Genomic DNA, 17,910 nt, shown 5'->3' with positions numbered 1-17,910 from the left:
GGCAGAGTTAGAGTTGAGCTGGCAACCTGGAGGCAAAAAGCTAAACAACCCTTACAGATCCTATTCTGACACAGAATTTAATGGCATATTTTTCCCTTTGAAATTTGCTCTTCATTAGGTGAGCTTCAAAATGGAGGCTGAAACAATTAGTGTTCTTAATTCTGCAGCAGATCAAATGCATTTTGACATCCATACTCTAAGGAAGAAATTAAATTATACACTAATGAGAGACAGAGATCAAATACTCTGTTTGTCTCTTAAGTCTCTAGCAACATGAAGTATACCAAGCCTGTTAACCCATGCCTGGCACGCCAGAATGCTGCAGTGTCCAAATGGCTCCACATTTTCTTCCTATCAAACTTCCATTCTTACAGCTCCTCCTCTTTCACAGTGCCAAGCCAACACAACAGGAATTAGCTTATCCTGACCACAAGTAGAAAGGACATGTGCAGGAATGGGGATGAATGAAGGTTGTTTTTTGGATTATATTCTCTGCCTTTTTCCTCCTAGTCTTTACTACAACCCTACTGGGAGACTACACAGGCAGCAACAGCAAATACTGGCTGTGATTGGTGTGTAAATCAGGGCAAGGTTCTGCTGCTGCAGGAACTGAGAAGAGGAGGTTTGGGCTCTCATCCAAGCTCCAATACAGGAGCCACACCAGAATTGGTCTCATCGCACTGAGGTTTTGGGCAGTGGTATTCCCAGAAGCTGTGGAAAGCAAGCTGGAATGACAAGAGGCATTTACCCACCCACAGTTAGAAGCTCCCAAAGACTGTGCAAAATTCAATTAGCTTCTCCCTATCCTTGACTATGGTTTTCAGAATGATTCCACATTTCACCCCTTGAAACTCAGTTTCTGCCACAGCAGGGAATGCATCTATTACCTCTCAAATAACCTGGAATTTGCAATGCTTGCTCCTCTATGCCCTCATCAGCACTGATGCCCTCACTCCTACCAGCCCCACAAGGGAGTCTTGTCTTCTGCCTTGGACTGATCCTGAAAGAGCTCCCAGATAAATGCCAACCAGTACAAAATGCAGCTTTGCCTTCCAGCTCTACAGGAGGCAGAGCTGTGAAACTGCTAATTCAAGAACTTCAGAACTGAGCAACAGAGATTCCAAGGCTGTCCCAAAGCACTGCCTTAGAGGACCTTGATTACCTTCATAAAGCTGCAGTTTAGCATTTTCCGTAAAGCTGAGGCATCTTTGGAAGAAATTTCTTTATACACAATAGCTGCTTATAGACTACATTACAACTTCTAAAGCTCTCTGATTGCTGCTCTGCTTCATCTTTATGATGCTATTTTAATTGAATTAAAAAAATAGAAATTACAAGGAAAATAATTCCTAAAGCTAACTGATACTGGGGCCATGTACATCAGAAGTAACTATCTTAAGGCCAATGCCAGTTCTGTACACGAGTTGTGTTAAACACCAATGACCATTTTAAAAGAAAAGCTTTCAGTGCAACATGCACATAAGAAATATAACACAGCATCTGCTTGGCAAGAACATGGTCTGTTTGCATGAGCCAAAAACTACAGATATCACTCACACATGTATACACAATATAAAATTAATTCATGCAGAAGGGACTCGGCTTGCTGTAAATCTTATAAATACAGGCTGACAATTAAATAGTCCTAATAAGACTTACTCTCCAGCTAACGTAACAGCTCAAAAACAAACATAATTTTGTTCACGTGTGCCCATTATATTTATGTGCTGATTTAATTAACAGTAATTTCAGTATCTCTGAGATTTCTTCCCTGTTTTACAAATGATGCCCTTTTGATGAGGGCTTTAGTTCAAATTACTAGCCAGTCTGCTGTAGATGAAGACTAGAATGCTAAGTTAATTGGCAATAAAACTTGAATGAGCAGTCTGGAAAAAATTACAGATGAGCCAAATTATTGGGTAATTGTTAAGGAACAAGAAGAGCCTCATTTTAGGTAGACAAAGTAAAAGCTTTGTAGCTCTCTCCAGCACACTGTCTTTCCCCAGTCTGAGTCCTGTTAATAGTCTGTACTGCTCAAAAAATCACTTCAGGTTGGCTCAGCTCATCCCTCCCTGCTCTGTGCCCTTATTTCTGGCCTGCAGGAGGTCCTGCCACTCTGGACAGTCTGTCAAGGGACCCCTCCATCAGCTTGCACTGAACTCCCATCGGCACACTTCTCACAAAGCTGGATGAAGCAAACCTAAAGGAACAGAGGTAACCAAATAACCCTCCAGAGGCAGCACAGCCATATCAGCTCAGTGGAAGAGCACCTCTTAGCATTTTCCTCTGCACATTTATTATCAGAACCACTTACTTCTAATAAGAGTTTAGTGCCTGTGATCCTTGGAGAGGGTTTTCTAAAAGAATAGTAACTCTCCACATGGCCCGAGATCACCCTGGCTGCAAGAATACCTGGATGTTCTCCTACCCCTGAGACATGGATAGCACGTTAACTCTTCCAAATACAGCTTTATTGAGAAATATGTGACCAGAGATGCTACAGGTATTCATCAATCAACTCCGAGTTACAGTTTCTTTCCAAAGACAGGGATGTGCAGTGGAGAATTCAGGCATCATTAGTCTGGTCTTCAGAAGTATCTCCGGAGCATTACACTTCCAACCAGGCAGGGCAGAAAGACCATGGCAGTGGCAATGCACACAGCCTCTGGGTCAGGGGGATTAATCACAGAAGCAGACACAGCACTGACGGGAGGACAAGGCCACACAGCTTGCCAAGCACAGCCACATGGTGCCTGGAGGAGACGTGCAGTGTTTAAGAGCAAGAGTGGGGAGAGATGTCCCCTTTATCTGTCCCTAGCAGTTGCTTGCCTAGATGATCATGAATTATTTCCAAAACTGCATTTTGCAGAGAGGACAATGAAGAAAAGCAATGCCAGACTTAGGGCACTCGTGGGCACATTATCTAGAGACAGATGCTGGTGTGGGATGGCAGCAGGCATTCCCACAGCATGGGCACTTCTGCCCCATTCCTGGTGGTAGAGAGACAGAATTTTTTTGAAGAGAAACATAGGATATAAAAAGCCAGCTAGCTATGCTGTAAGGGCCTTGATTTCCTGGGGTAAGCATTAGCATTCATCCAAACTGCAAACAACTAGTAATATGTGGTCAAATCACAGCAATTTTGGTAAGCATCAGAGTGATTTCCAAGAGGAGGATTAGTGGAAAATGCTGCCCTTAGGACTTGATCCTGAGTATTTTGCAATAGGATCACTGAAGCACTTGGCATCAGCACTCTCTGCATGTTCATTAATGTTTTGGACTATGGTTGTAATAGGTATCACCAAGTGTATCTAATTTAATGAAAGAAAATTATTGGTTCACAGTGGAATAACATGGTGCTTTTACTCAAGCAGGCATAAAACATGAGTATGAAATCCCCCATATAATCTCTGGCTATTGTCATTCAATGTTTATCACCCAATACAGTTGAATGCAATTCTTATCTTTGATGGACGTGGCACACAATGGCTGTTTTCTGGAGTGGATCATAAATATTAATAGTATACACAGAGCTTCTTGAAATTTGTCGTGTCGCATATACTTTCATGGAAACACTTAAAATGCCATTATTTTTGTCCCACAAATAGCAAATTCTCTTTTGGTTTCTGAATTTTTTTTGTTTCAAAATTACATGGTAGAGTATGTTTAACTTGAGCAGAGGAAAAAAGGGATAATCATTCACAATAAACAATTCAAAGACTTAGTTCAGAGGTCCAGAATGAGACTGAAAGAAAAAAAATGGGATATATTTTATAAAATACTGTCCAGTCAAAAACAAAACAGTGCACGAAATTGAGGAGATTAGGCTGGAAGTTCATTTTTGGAAGAACAACAAGAAAGGTCACTGACATTTCCAAAATGGTCTTACTCTGCCATGTGCAGAAGAGGCATTTTCACTTAAAAAAAGCTCTTCTGCAAAATTAAGTGTTTGCACATGATTTAATCAAGTTTAATCAAACACCTCAGTTCTACAAGGAAAAATGTTTTCCTGCTGTTAAACAATATTGATCAGCCAAAATTGCTTTTCTGAATGTCTGCTCACAAAACTCGTTGAATCTCCTGACTTGGCACCGTCAGAGCAAAACCCACGTGGGCGTTCCCCATGGTGCACACCCCCCCCCCCCTTCTCTTCCAATATATTCCAAAGTTTCCCTCTTGATCAAACTTAATAAAATCTTCAGTGGTTTATATTTTTGGCTGATATGTTTCAAAAAATGTTTTAAAAATTCATCTTTCTCCATAAAATTCACCCTGTGGTTGTCAGAACAGCCTTACAAAGCAAAACCACTTAATTCCCTGTGACAATTAATTTGAAGATGGCAATAATTGCAGAAGATTCTGTCTCTGCTACAGAGGCATAAAACACTCAGTATGGGCAGGGGAAATATAACAACACGAAAGACTTTATTTTTTCTTATTCTGTACTCTCTCCACAATAGTTAATTTGCTTTGAGTTTAAAATCAATCCTTTCAGTGTGAGGTTTTAGAGAAGCTCAAGGCTTCAATTCTGCTCCTGTTAGTCAAATGTTATAACTCATACTGAAATCTGTGATCTGGGAGTCAGAGATTCTGGTTTTATTTTTTAAAAATCTGGATAATCCCTGGTGTTTCTGGGATGAAAACCTACTCTAGATTGAATTTACTTTTAAATACTTTTCCCATGAAATGAGGAATTTTATGAATGACAAAACCATGTTCTGCGCAGTTTGCTTTGCATGCAAAGTAAAACAGATGCACTGGATAATTTTGAGGGAACTAGAAGGCCAAAGGTCAAAACTATTTCAAGCAAGAAATATGCACTTAATGCAACAGTTAAATATATTTGGGGCATTTTGCACGTAAATACATTTCAACCAACCTCTAAAAAGTATGGAAATCACCTGGGTTTGATCGAAATTACTGATCCTATTCTGATATTTATGACACTCCAGGATTAAGCGTTCTGGGGTTTTATAACTGACCTCAGAGAGAGTGAAGAAAAGAGGCTGCTAGGGCTTGATGTTTTCTTATTTTACTTAAAGATGATGGTAAGCTTTTTTCTACGTCTGGCTCAACCTCCATCTTGGCATGAATGTGCTCCTTTAATTGGTGTCTGAATATAAGCTATATTGCCATTAGTAAAAACTATTTCTGTAGGAAAAATTCTTTAAAGATTTTTTTTATTTTTAAACACTCCCTTTTTGATAGGGGGATTCAACAGTGTTCTGTGTAGGAACATGGACCCTCAAATTCCCATTACTTCAGACATCTTTTCAATTGGTCTGAATTAAAATGAATGCACAGAAGAAATCTTTTCCCCAAAGAAGGGCATAGGAATCACCATGAATTAAAGCCCTGGCAGAATCTGAATAATGGAATGGGATGTAATCTCAGCAGACTCAGACAAAAGCTACAAAATGGGAGAAATAGTATCAGGAAATACCTGATTTCTACGTTTTAAAATTACTGCTGATTTGACTTATTTGACACAGGCACTGCTCAGCATGGAGCCCCACTGCGGGTCATGGCTGGATGTAGACACGTGGATCTGGGAGTTTGTACCACAGCATCAGTTTGAGAGCCTGCATATGGAGATGACTGCTTGGAAGGCATGTGACATTCCCAGCTCAATCCAGGCACCCAAGTCCTGTTTCTTTTATGCAGGGCAAACAAAACCAAATTATTTTAGAGAGGATTTTTTAATTTAGTCAATAGATTTTGGTAAATCTTCCCACAACAATATTTTATTGTTTTAATGGACCCTTAAACTGGAAGGGCAGGCAGATCTACCAGACTATGTCAGCAGTGGAACCTCCATGAAGAAGAGTGCAGGGCCATGCCATCTCCTCTGCAAATAGGGATTTAGTGGCATTCATGTCAAACTGCATTTACCCACCTATTCATCACTGGTTACTCAGCAGCTATAGCTAGAAGAACATTAAAAAACCAAACAAAAAACAAAACCCACACCCTCACCCTGCTTTCCTGCTTTTTCTAAATAAGCCAAGTGCTGCATCCAACATTTCAGTCTGAGTTATAGAAATGGGCATCTTTAAGGACGTTTTTTTCAGGTGTTCTGGTCAGAATATTTGCAAGCAGCAACTGGAGATGCTATTGTTCAGCCTCCCATTTAAAAGGAACCTCAGTAGAGCATGTACAGCCATGTGTGGTTCTCAGTGATTCACAAAATCAGTAAACCATTACTCAACCAACAGCTTACATTTTTTGGGAGGAAACAAGATTCCTGAACACAGAGATTAAATACCTCAAGATATACAGAGATGTTACAGGCTGAGGTTCTCGGAGCACTGGTGAAATATTGATTGTTGCATTTGAAAAACACTTCAGAATAATGACAGTCTAGGAATTACAGTTCAGTTACTATACAAGAAAGGATCTGTAGCACTAGTGCTGCCAGTCACAGACCAAGCCATCATTTTCCTAGATAAGAAAAGAATGATAGGTAGTTGTCTATTATTAAACCTATTGTTCCTCAAGCCTTCAGCCTCAGCTGGAGCCTTCTCATAAAAAACCAGTTAAAATAAATCTCTTCAACATCTTGTTTTTTCCTTTGACTAAGTTCCTGGTTGCCTAGAAACTCTTTAAAAGACCTGGATTTTTCTTTTTTGAATTTTTTTTTTAGTTTTTCCCCAACTGTTAGTTAGATAACAGGTTAATCCCATCACATCTATTTGTGACAGAAACCTGGATGACAGACTCAGAACCGCTGAAGTGTTTGTTTCTTGTACCCCAGGAGTCAGACTTCACTGATTACTTAGATACCAGCAACTTGCCATTACTATGGAAATTGCAGGTTATGCCTCTTTAGATCAAGGAAGAGAACTGTGAGAATCCTTCACCACTGGATAGAACAGATTTATTTGTGCTAGCAGTTTCTATAATTAGCAGGACATATACTTCTGCTACACAAAATCATTATATTTTAAGATTATTATGTTGAGACAAATCAAGGCATCTAGTTGAGATCCAGCTTTACAATGTTCTGACAGATCTGCTGGATGCCTAGAACACACCTTTCTGATGCATTAGACATCAACCAGATTCAGAACTCACATCCTACTTCAATGCCATAAAACTGCATTGTTTGTAGTTAGCAATTGTAGTTTCACATGGCAGATTCTTTTCCTGATATTCAGCAACACAGCAAAATAGTGGAACTAAACAGAGCTTCATATGTGTTTGTGTTCCATTTCCTCACCTTGATCTGTTATTCTACTCAACGTGATGAAAATGAATCACCTTTCTACGTTTTGCAACATTAGTTCCACATGTTAATCTGTACAACAGATGTTGGAAGAATCAATTATCAGAGACATTTATTGTCAAAAAGAAAACCAGATAAGCCTCAAAGGACCAAAGCAGCTGACATTTTCATCTGACACTCAGGGCATCAAGGAATGTTAAACTGATCAGCCAGGCCCAGATCCTCAGAGGTATTTAGGGACATGTTTTTACTGCACTGCCATTTTGCAAGATAAACCTGAAGCTGGAAGCCTGCAGCTCTCTCCAAATTACCCACCTCAGCACAGTGTTCAGTGTCATTCTTTTTCCACAGGTAAAAATGTCTCAGCTCTTAGAAGAAACTCTTAGAAGTGTATGGCAAAATCTTAAACAAACATAAATATTCCTTCTGCTCTCCTCTAAAGAAACTTCCAGGAGTCTAATATTACAGCTTCTAAATAGGCTTCAAAATAAGGGATTAATCCTCCCAGCCATGCATTTTTACCAGAATTAAATCAGCTTAAATAGTCATGCACAGCTTTAGATGATAAAACAGAATTTTTCATTCTTCAAAGCCACTCATCTGTCATGAGCTCTTGATGGTATAAATCCTACCTCTTTTCTAACCGAAACAGTTTTTAGAGATAAGCAATAGTATTGTAGGATATTTTTTCCTAAGTGTTTTTAAAAGCACCTTTAGGAGTATGAAAAGTGAATGAAATGTTATTCAGAAATAGTTAAAACTGAGTAAGAGTGACTTAACTTCTATTTAATTTTCCATTCTTATCAAGCTTGGGATATCCAGGTCTCATTAACTAATAATCTGTAAAGTATTCTGAAATTATATCTATACACTACATAAATACTAAATAGAGTACTAAAGGGGAAAATATGTTAATTTGCATGGAGTTTAGGAATTAGCATTTATTTATTTTCCCTAAGTAAGCAGGCCCATCCAGTCCCTTTAAGCTATCAGAAAATGTTCTGGCAGTCACAGGACAATTCATCTTCACATATTTTGTGTATCACGTTGACAGAAAACACATTTTGAATGACTTGAAAAGTTGTACTTCCAGAGGAATAGACACACCTACTTATATCCAGGATTCTTATGACACTTTGCCTCAATACATATATTTTGATACCTTTTCAGCTCTACAAAAGGACAAGTAGGCATATATCCAATTTGCATGCTCAGAAGGGGTGAATTTCCCAATCTGGAAATGAAACCTTCCAGGAACAAAACACAGACCATTGGTATGAGCACTTTGGGAGATCAGTTAGTTTATAAAACAAGAGCTAGGTAGGATAAGTATGTGATGCCCAGAATTCTGTCTGATCATCTCAGCATAAGTCACATGGAACACTAGACAAAAAACACAATCTGTTTCTAAACTGGTGTAAAATGCACTCAGCAACACCATCTGGGATCAGATCACAGGTGAGGCTGGTGATGGTGCCAGGGAGACAATAAGCACTTTGCACTCGAAATAGATTTTGAACTGGTGCTGCAGTCACCTGCTAAGAAGTAATAAGGCCACATTTGGACTAAACAAAAACTAGGGGGGGTTGGCTGGGTTTTTTTGTGGGGAAGGGGGCACAGGCTGAAAGATAAGAGTCTACTCTTTTACGTCCTTTCACATCTCAAAACATTTATCAAGAGAATGTGTTTGCCCATACACCTTCAGCTGTACACACACAAACAGGGTCACTTCCTTCTCCATGCTCCTCTCAGCAGCTGGGAATGATGGAAATGACAGAACAGCTTAACAAGAGCATTCCCCACGATGTTCCTCTCTAAGAAGTGCTATCGGACTGAAGCCTCTCAGCAGGCATCTGATTTACAGGCAGAGCCATAAGGAAAGTCCACAAAGCCAGCTGCCCCACCAGCAGGGTTATCACAGCTGTCAGCCACATCAGCTCCTGAGAGAGGTGTAGCCTGCAAGCAATTGTGATCACCCATCTTGAGATTTTCTCTTTTCTTTACCTGTCAGCTAGGGATTGTCTGCATTCCGATGGCATTTTTTCTATACACTTCCCTGCTGTGAACAGAATCTACACTGCTCACCCAGAAGTAGAGATACCACTTTCAGAAAGCAAATCCTAAATTACAGGACTGTGTTGTTTCTATCTGGATGCAGTTCCCTTGCAATTCCCAACTGTCTGGCCCTGCTGCAGTTCTTGAAACTGGATGTTTCAATTAGAAGGAGCTTAAGGATTTGGGAGAGCTGTCAGATGATGCAGAAAGCAGGTTGGCTTTCAATATTAAATTTTGTTGCATCTTTTCTCATTACTGCAAATGTTTTATTTACTTGCAGATGTTGAAAGCACTGAAATTAGCAATAAATAACACTGAGATTTATTATAGGGAGGATCATTCCAATTAAGATGGATTATTTGGGGGGAATTCCCAGTAATCCAAGATTGTATTCTAGTCCTCTTAAAAAAAATATGCAGAACCCCCCCAAAACCTCACAGTATTTTTACCATTATTCAGGAGAAATAACAGTTGGTTTTGTTACACTAAGTATTTCTACTTTTCTCACAAGCTAATGAGTTTCTAGTTACTTCCTAATGTCCCTATCAAGGCTTAAAAATCTCTGCTCCTTCTCAGTCACTGCACACAGGCATTACAGTTGATCATCATGTTCTTCCACAGAGTTATGTCAGATCACCTCATCTCAGGGGCAGGCACAGAGCACAGTTGATGGGTGTTCTCCTGGCCAGGATTTCACCTGTAGACACCTTCTGGCCCTGCTTCCTTCTGTTCATCTCAAAACAGTGCTTATTAATGCCCTGCTGATTTGAAGGACTAGCCAGAAGTAATCAGTGATATCAATTTGTTACATCAAGACTGTCTGCTAATAAGGAGCTATTTTTTGCTACATAATGTGCAAAAATTGGCTGTATCTTCACTTAGAAAAACCCTTTCAAGCTTGCTACCAAACACAGATGTTAAGATCAGGAAATCTGATGTTAAGGGCTTCATAAACTCACTAAAGCAAAAAATCAGCACTTTTCATCAGGCTGTTATTCAAATCTTCCCATGCAGTCTACCATATCTTTATCTACAAAAACAAAGCAAGCTAATAATGAGAAAAATATCCTCACTGCTCTCTCCAGAGTCACAACAAAGCAATGACAGAAAACATTATCTGGGGCTCCTTCAATTTTCTTCTATTTGTTTAAGAAAGTAACATAGAAAAGAAAGATAAACTCATGACCAACTGCAGCAACAAAATAGTGATACTCCAAACCATATGGAAGAAGATGTCTTTATATTAAAAGAAGCAAAGTGGTTTACAGAAAGAGATCCACACATTAAAGTTTGTTTGTGTTTTGCAGGATTTCACAGCTAACTCCTCCTCCATTAAGCTCTTACTGAATCCACCTTCGTCTCTTCCCTGGAAAGAACTGCTTCCCCTTCGTGACACTGAGCTGCACTTCTTCATGTAAATGCTGATGTCATTAACACTGAACCACCAGGAGGTTTTGGTAATCTCCTAAAAACATCCACTCCTGCAAATCAAGGACTAAATGTCCTGGTCAAACCCTCAACTCTTCAAGGAACACTCTATTTTCATCAGTAAATGCTCAGTGTTTACCATGAAACAGTGGATATGCTGACAAGGAACAGCAAGTCATTTATGTTCAGTGCAATGGCAAACACACTGGCTTCTGGAGCTCTCTGTGGTGCTCTTCTGGGGGACCAAGGTCCAGGCGATGACAAAACTCTTTTAGAGATACCACCTGCACTCAGAGGGATACTGCCTTAACAAGCCAGGCATAACTGGAGGAGAAATGAATGTTTAAATACATTTACTTTGCTCAGAAACTCTGGGCCTTGGGAATGTGTGTTTTTCTGAACAACACAGCATGATGCACAGAGCAGTGATTTTTTGCTCCTGACTGGGCAATGCAGAGCCAGAACCTGCACCAGTTAGTGACTGTTAAATGAAGCAGCACTGCAAACTGGCAAACATAAGGGAAAGAAATGCAAATACAAGCTGTTGTTCCTGCTATTGCTGTCATCAATTCTCCTATCAGCCTTGGACCCAGCCAGGCAATGATGCTCACATGCAACAGCAAAGTAATAGCCCACACAAGACCCTCATTTAAGGACTAAGGTCATAAATTCACCAAAGAAGCTTTTTACTTCACTCCATGGTTAGTTTACAATGACCAAGTGCCAGAGATTAGATTAGCTCCACTTCAAATTCAGGTTCAGCCTCAGATTTTGTCCAAGAACATTTAGAGACAACTGAAGTGGCCAACATCTGCCATAAACCGCAAAGAGATGAAGTGAAACCCTGGCAAACCCTGGCACAGACAACAGCAAAGCTCTGATCCAATATTCACAATGGTTTTTTGGGTTGGATTCACTTTTCTTCTCTGTCCATGGTGCTCTGCAGGACACAAACTCCATGCTACCCATTTGAAATGGGCAATGCTATGTGCAAGACTGCTCGTGCACCACATTCTGTCATTCTTATATCTGATTCACCATTAATACTTGATAATATCCCACCCACACAATTAGTGTTGTTTCACCCCCTGCATGCTTCCAAAAAAGGCACTAGAAGAACATTCTCTATTGACTTTTCTGCATATCCTTTCTCCTCTGTCAGTGGGCTGCCAGGAAGTGTAGACTTTGGCAGTAGGAACTGGAAATTAAAATAAATTAGTCTCATTTACCTTTACAAGCACCTTTCCTTGCTTCTGTCCTACTAAAAGAAACTAGTGATCATGCAGAGGAAAAAGCCAGTATTTGTTTCTTATATTGTGTACTAGATAGAAAACCAACACAGACTGACTTGGAAAGGAAGAGCAAATTTCATGAGGAGTAAACAAAAATTACCAAAGTGTTTCTGAGAGAACTGGTGTAACATCCAGGCGCTCTGGCAAACTGTTTCTCAAGTTTTACATCAGAATATCCCCACTGAAATCACTGGTCATTTGTCAGCTTAGAGCTCTAATACTAAAAAGCCCATCAGGCTGAAATGTAGACCAAAGGTCCCTACTAGAAAAGGTGCATTTGATTTTAGAAGGAAAGTTTTGTATTTTTTAAATAAACCATCAGCTTTGAGCTTTCTGCACACATACAACTTATACCCTGCCTGGAAAATATGGCCAACACCTACACCTTCAGAAAGTATTTTGTCCTTTCCCTATAACACAAAACAGACCTTTTATTGAATTGACACTTTGCAGCTCACTAGACTGTGTGACACTTTGGGGAAAAGTAAAGCAGAAAACAGTCCAGTTGTTTGGCTTAGCAATGAAGTTTCCCACACATGCATGCTAATTTATTTCACTGCAAATGTCCCAACTAATTGCAACATTTACCCTTAGAGCACATGCACGGCAGTCACATTAATCCACCAGAAGACAATGGCTCCAAAGGAGCTATTACCATGTACCAGGCCAATAATCCACCAACGGTAAAGGATTTTCACAAAAGATTCAAACGGTTTCCAAGGAGCCATTATGGCATAACAGGTAAATAAAATATTATTGAAATGTATTTTTTGCATTTAAATCACTTGCAGCAGGTGCATAGGAAGCAGCATATAATCAAATTGCTCCCCTTCTCTTGAATACTAACAAGAATCAACAGCATTTAGTAAAAAGAAGAAGTAGCAAGTTCTTACCATGGCAAGAGGAACAATTCCCACAAACATGGTTCTGCTGACGAAGATCTCGGAGACCACCAGCTCACTCAGGGAGTCATCTCGAGGGTATTCCACCTGCCAGGTAATTTGCTGGGCCCCTGCCAGGCTGCTAGTGTTGTCAATCTCAAAGTCCATCTGCAGGATCTCATAGGAGGTCATGTTTGCTCTGAAAACAAACCAAAAAAACAATTGCCCACATCAGTAGGATGTTAATAAAATGTATTTTGATTTCTCTTTTCTCTTCACCAGAAGTTTTACCATATAATTCAAATTCAGACTTAAGACATTGACAGAAACTTAAATCAAATTGCACACTGGGCAACAGCTATGCTTGATAGATGAGTTGACACTATATCTTTTAGTTTCCTGAAATGGAGGCACTTTTACCCCATTAAATTCAAGCAGTCATTCTCCAAAATCACAGTGAACTGACAGAATTAGCCCCAAACCCAGGGAACTTCCTTGCACAGATGTGGTGAAATTATTTAATATAGCATTATTATAATTTTGTTGCTGCAAATACTGATGCTCCAAAACAACAGAATACTTGGCCATTCCTCATGCTGTAGCAGAAATTAGATTTTGGGAGGGGCAGGTGGAAAGTCTTTCAAACCCAAATTTATCTTTATATCAGTAAAAAAACTAGATTTGCAGAAAATATACATAACAAAAAAATGAGGGTAGATTATCCTTATTTTAAATCCCTGAAAGCATTGTTCTCATCAGTGGTGCAGACTTGTAATGATATGGTGATCATTATATATTTCTCATGTGGAAATAAAAGTTTAAATGTAAAAAAAAGGATAAAAATGCATACCATTCAGAACTGTCTTTAAAACCTACTTCTCCCTCTCTGTTAACAACAACACCTAGCACTCTCCTCTGGTCCAAAAATATGTAAGTATTAATAATTAATCCTCAGGTTGGAAAGACAGATCTGATCTTTATGTTACAGAGAAGAAAATGGACACCAAGATCTAACCAACATATTTAACTCAGCATATCCACAGCAGGGACCTGTTTAGAAAAAAACCTTTGCTCTTTAGCACTTCCACAAAAATTGAGGTACTTTACAAAGCAGTTCCCACCCCAGCTTCCCAGAAAGACACCTTCAGTGTGGAGACCTGACACACCTGACAAAGCACAGAGTTAGGAGGGAAAGGCAGGTAACATGACTGCAGACTGCACTGCTTAATTGTAGAGGTGAAGAGACAACCAATGTTATCAATATTACTGAGGTTTCAGGTTACATCCTCATAAAATCTGTTAATTTATGAATTTTCACCATGGAATTAAACGTGCCCATAGCTTGTTCCTGAACCAGGGATGCATCCCATGCATGCAGGCATCCCTCAGCAATCACCCATCCTCTGCCCTGTCCCCTGGTACATTACTGTGTGCCCTTGCCCTGAAGCAGGGACTCCAAGAGCTCTGTTCAAAGACATTTTTAGCCTGCTGCTACAATGAACAGAGATTTAAATATTCTTTTCCTCTCCCCAACTGCACAGAGGCAGAATCTGGGTGTGCCATATGTTTTTGAAGGCACATTGTAAAGGAAAAAATATCTGAACAGGAATTATTGATTTTCATGTTTTCTTTCTGACAACGAACAACACAAACATATGCTTCAATGCCTGAAGGATAAATATTTTCCATCTGACAGAGTATCCACCTCCAGGCAAAACCAGAAGCTATTAAGGCATCTTTTAGGTGGCCAACCAATCAGCAAAAATCTTTTAAGACCAGTATTATTACACAATACTAGGGATGTAATTAAACCACTTCTGTTAAAACCATAACCAGTGTGGGAACCACAAGGGAGTACTCAACTTCAGAGTTTTCTGCATATTACTTCTGGAAGTTTTTTTAATCTAAATTACATAAAATTAATTTGCTCACAGAAATAAAATTTAGAGATGAGCTTTACACTCACTGTGGATCTAGATATTAGACCTATCAAGGTATGTTCTGATCTGCAATTTAAGTTCAATCTGTTCAATAGTTGCCACTCACAAAGACACCCACAAGTGATTTCAATTTCAGAGTAAAACCACTGATGGAAGGTTTTGCTTTAGACTCAGCACTTAAATAACATGTCAGGTTAGTCTGCACCAATAAATCCTTTCCACATGTCCCACTCACTGGCACTTCTTTGAGCTCAGTCCATCATGTCTTCAATTAATCCTTTCCTGGTTTTCTTTTCACACATCCAAAAAGTAACCATAATAGTGGTTTTATATTTTTGAGACAGATTGGGACTGAGACCTCCCTAAGAAAAGCATCTGTGTGTCTTGCCTACACAGCAAGCTGAAGTAATTGTCAGGGAGTAAAATGACTCTTGTGCCTGTAAATATGCAAAGACCTCACTGCCTCCTTAGCACAGCTGTATAACTATAAAAGACAAAAGTTTCATTTAAAGGCAGACATGATTGTACACGGATGGATTAGAAATCCATCCAGACATGATTGTACACGGATGGATTAGAAATGGGTCTCTGTGCATCCAGGAAAGAGCAGCAACTCACGTACATAAGCCTTCCCAAGATCTAACTAATTTTAACATATGAACTAAAGCAAATCTGGCTTTCCAGGTCTCCCAGGACCCAGGATTTCCTAGTCCTGGTTCCAAAGAGAATCCTTATCATCACCTGGAAAAACAACGTAGCTTGTCAGATATTTTCTGCATTGTCTCAGAAGCAAACCAGGTAGCATGACATATTAATACTGATTAAAGAAGGATCCACATCTTCTCATTGTGACTTTTGCTGAAAGAGATTGATTTACTGTATCTAACCATCTTTCACTTGGGGAGCTTCCACTGAGTGCATAGCTTTAGCAAACAAGTATTCAACTTTCTTGACTACTTCAGTCACCAGCAGGTTTCTAGTTACCTTCAGAAGAGCAGGTCAATTAATTTTTCTCTACAATTATTGTCTCTTTGCCTTTTTAGGACAAAGATTCAGCTTCCAAGCAATGCCAAGTGTTACAGTATCTGGGAAACAGAGTACTTCATGGACTAATCCACCTTCTTTGTTCTTAATTTCTTCCCAGGTTACCACTATAATGAACTCATGATAAAACCTGAAAAGTTAATTTCTTTCTTGCTCAGACTAGTGCTTTCCTACTGGCAGCTGAATCTCTTATCCTACAGGGCTTCATGCATAGCAGGAAGATTGGTACTACATTCATAATTCTTACAACTTACTAACCACCCTCTACTATTGTGTGGGAGACCACTGCCTTTTTCCACTGAAACTGATGGAGGTTGCTAAAGTAAAACCAGAAAGAAATTAAACCATCAGCAAGACCTTAAAGGTTAGCATTTACTTATGCCAGTTCCATTAGCTGATAAATCCCCACTGCAACACCTGCATCTAAATGTCTCTCCTGGCTCTGCAGCATTACACTATAACCCTTTTCAAAAGGAGTTGTTCAGCCCAGCCATTGCATCTTCTGCTCTTAGTCTGATCTGTAGCTGGTGGCCAATATGTTGCTCTTTGTAGTCACTGTTGATCTGCAAATTTCTGGTGAAGACAAAACACTATCAGTGGGAAAATCCACTAGCAGAGAAGACAAGGACTGTAACTCATGCTGTTATCAGCCGTTAAATCTCACTAAACCAAACTTCATCCCATAAAGATTTTTCAGCTTTTTCTTGAGACTTATCCCATTTTTCTCTTAAATAAGTTTGCACTACTGGGGAGAGTCTGATGGAATCAAAGGACTATAAATCACTTCTCCTTTCCACATCTTTCTTCTCTTTTTAGCTAAATATTTCTATTGTCCAGTGAAGCTTTTCCTGGTTGAGAAGGATTTTGCCAAAGCCTAGTTTAGTGGAGCAATAAAAAATAAAAAGTCAAAATTACTTTTATAAAAAAAGATTATTTCCTGCAAGCACAAGGAAAAGACCTTATAATTTTAGGCAGCTGGCATGCTTGCTAATAAGTCCATTTCTATGGAAATGAGTTCATAACTATTAATTCTGCCTGCTCCTGATCTATTCTTGATGAGCTTTTCAAATTTAGAAAAGCACTTCATGATTCTCTCAATTTGGTAATTACTAACTCCCTTTGATGAATCCAGCCCAGTGTTTCAGACATGAGACATTCATTACACATTTTTCTTCTGGTGAGAGGAGAAAAAGAAACTAGGGGCTTGGATTGCTTTCCTCTCACAAACTCCAGTAAGCAGGCCCCTTCTTCAAATTGCAGTTTGTAAACCTATTTACTTACTTCCACAATACTGCCTCTGCTGGATGCTATAAGAACCCCAAAATTTTGAGATTTCTGCACATTTTCCTGTTGTCTGGCCTCATTATAACTAATGCATTCAAATCATGTCCTCAGCAGCCCAGTGAACCTTTGTAACACGTGCAGTCTTCATTCTGTACCCAGCAGCTAGTAGGCATGGCTGTTACCCCACTCTGGAACAGAAGAGTTTTGGCACAGAATGAATGCACAGAATGGCAAATCCATGCCGAACAAAGCCAGCTCTAGCTCCTACCAGCTCCAGAATAAGAAGAGTTAATCAGGACAGGAAAAAGTTGCAAAGTCCCAGAACTGTCCTGCAAGAGCCACATCCAGGCAGGCAACTGCAGGCATGAGGAGCCCAACTGCAAGGCTGGGCTTGCCAGGCTGAGCCTGAAGTATTTCTTCTGGATGGACATGAAGCCATAAAGGAGTGAGCACTGCACCCAAAGGCAAAGCCTCTCCTCAGTTAAAAACAGTCTCCCAGTGGAGCAAATCACAGCCTACACTAACCACTAGAAAAAAAAAGGACTGAGTTTCAAGTGCTTCCAAGTCCCTTCGAGAACTCTTGCATTACTGAATTCAGACGCTTTGTAAAGGTTCATACTGGGTTTGGAAGACTATCTATTATGTTACCTTGTTAAAAGATTTTCTTCCTAAATCTGGTAGTGCATGCAAACAGTAGGAAAAAAACCTATATATTCTGAATCTAAAAAAAATTAAAAATCCATTACCAGGTTTGTTTCCCT

The 17,910-nt window shown here is 39.6% G+C and overlaps 1 protein-coding gene across 1 annotated transcript in view; it reads right to left on the bottom strand.

The window, feature by feature from the left end:
- Positions 1 to 17,910, bottom strand: part of TMEM132B (transmembrane protein 132B) — a 234,110-nt gene that overhangs the window by 49,536 nt on the left and 166,664 nt on the right. Inside the window, exon 4 of the mRNA XM_009997682.1 lies at positions 12,894 to 13,080. Within this exon, the coding sequence (XP_009995984.1) occupies positions 12,894 to 13,080 (187 nt within the window). The remainder of the gene's footprint in view (positions 1 to 12,893; positions 13,081 to 17,910) is intronic.

This window comes from Chaetura pelagica, unplaced genomic scaffold (genome assembly GCF_000747805.2).
Source record: "Chaetura pelagica isolate M959 unplaced genomic scaffold, ChaPel_1.0 scaffold45, whole genome shotgun sequence".
NCBI classification, from domain to species: Eukaryota; Metazoa; Chordata; class Aves; order Apodiformes; family Apodidae; genus Chaetura; species Chaetura pelagica.
The sequence above is the reverse complement of the archived record's forward strand: the minus strand, read 5'-3'. Positions and strand labels throughout refer to the sequence as shown.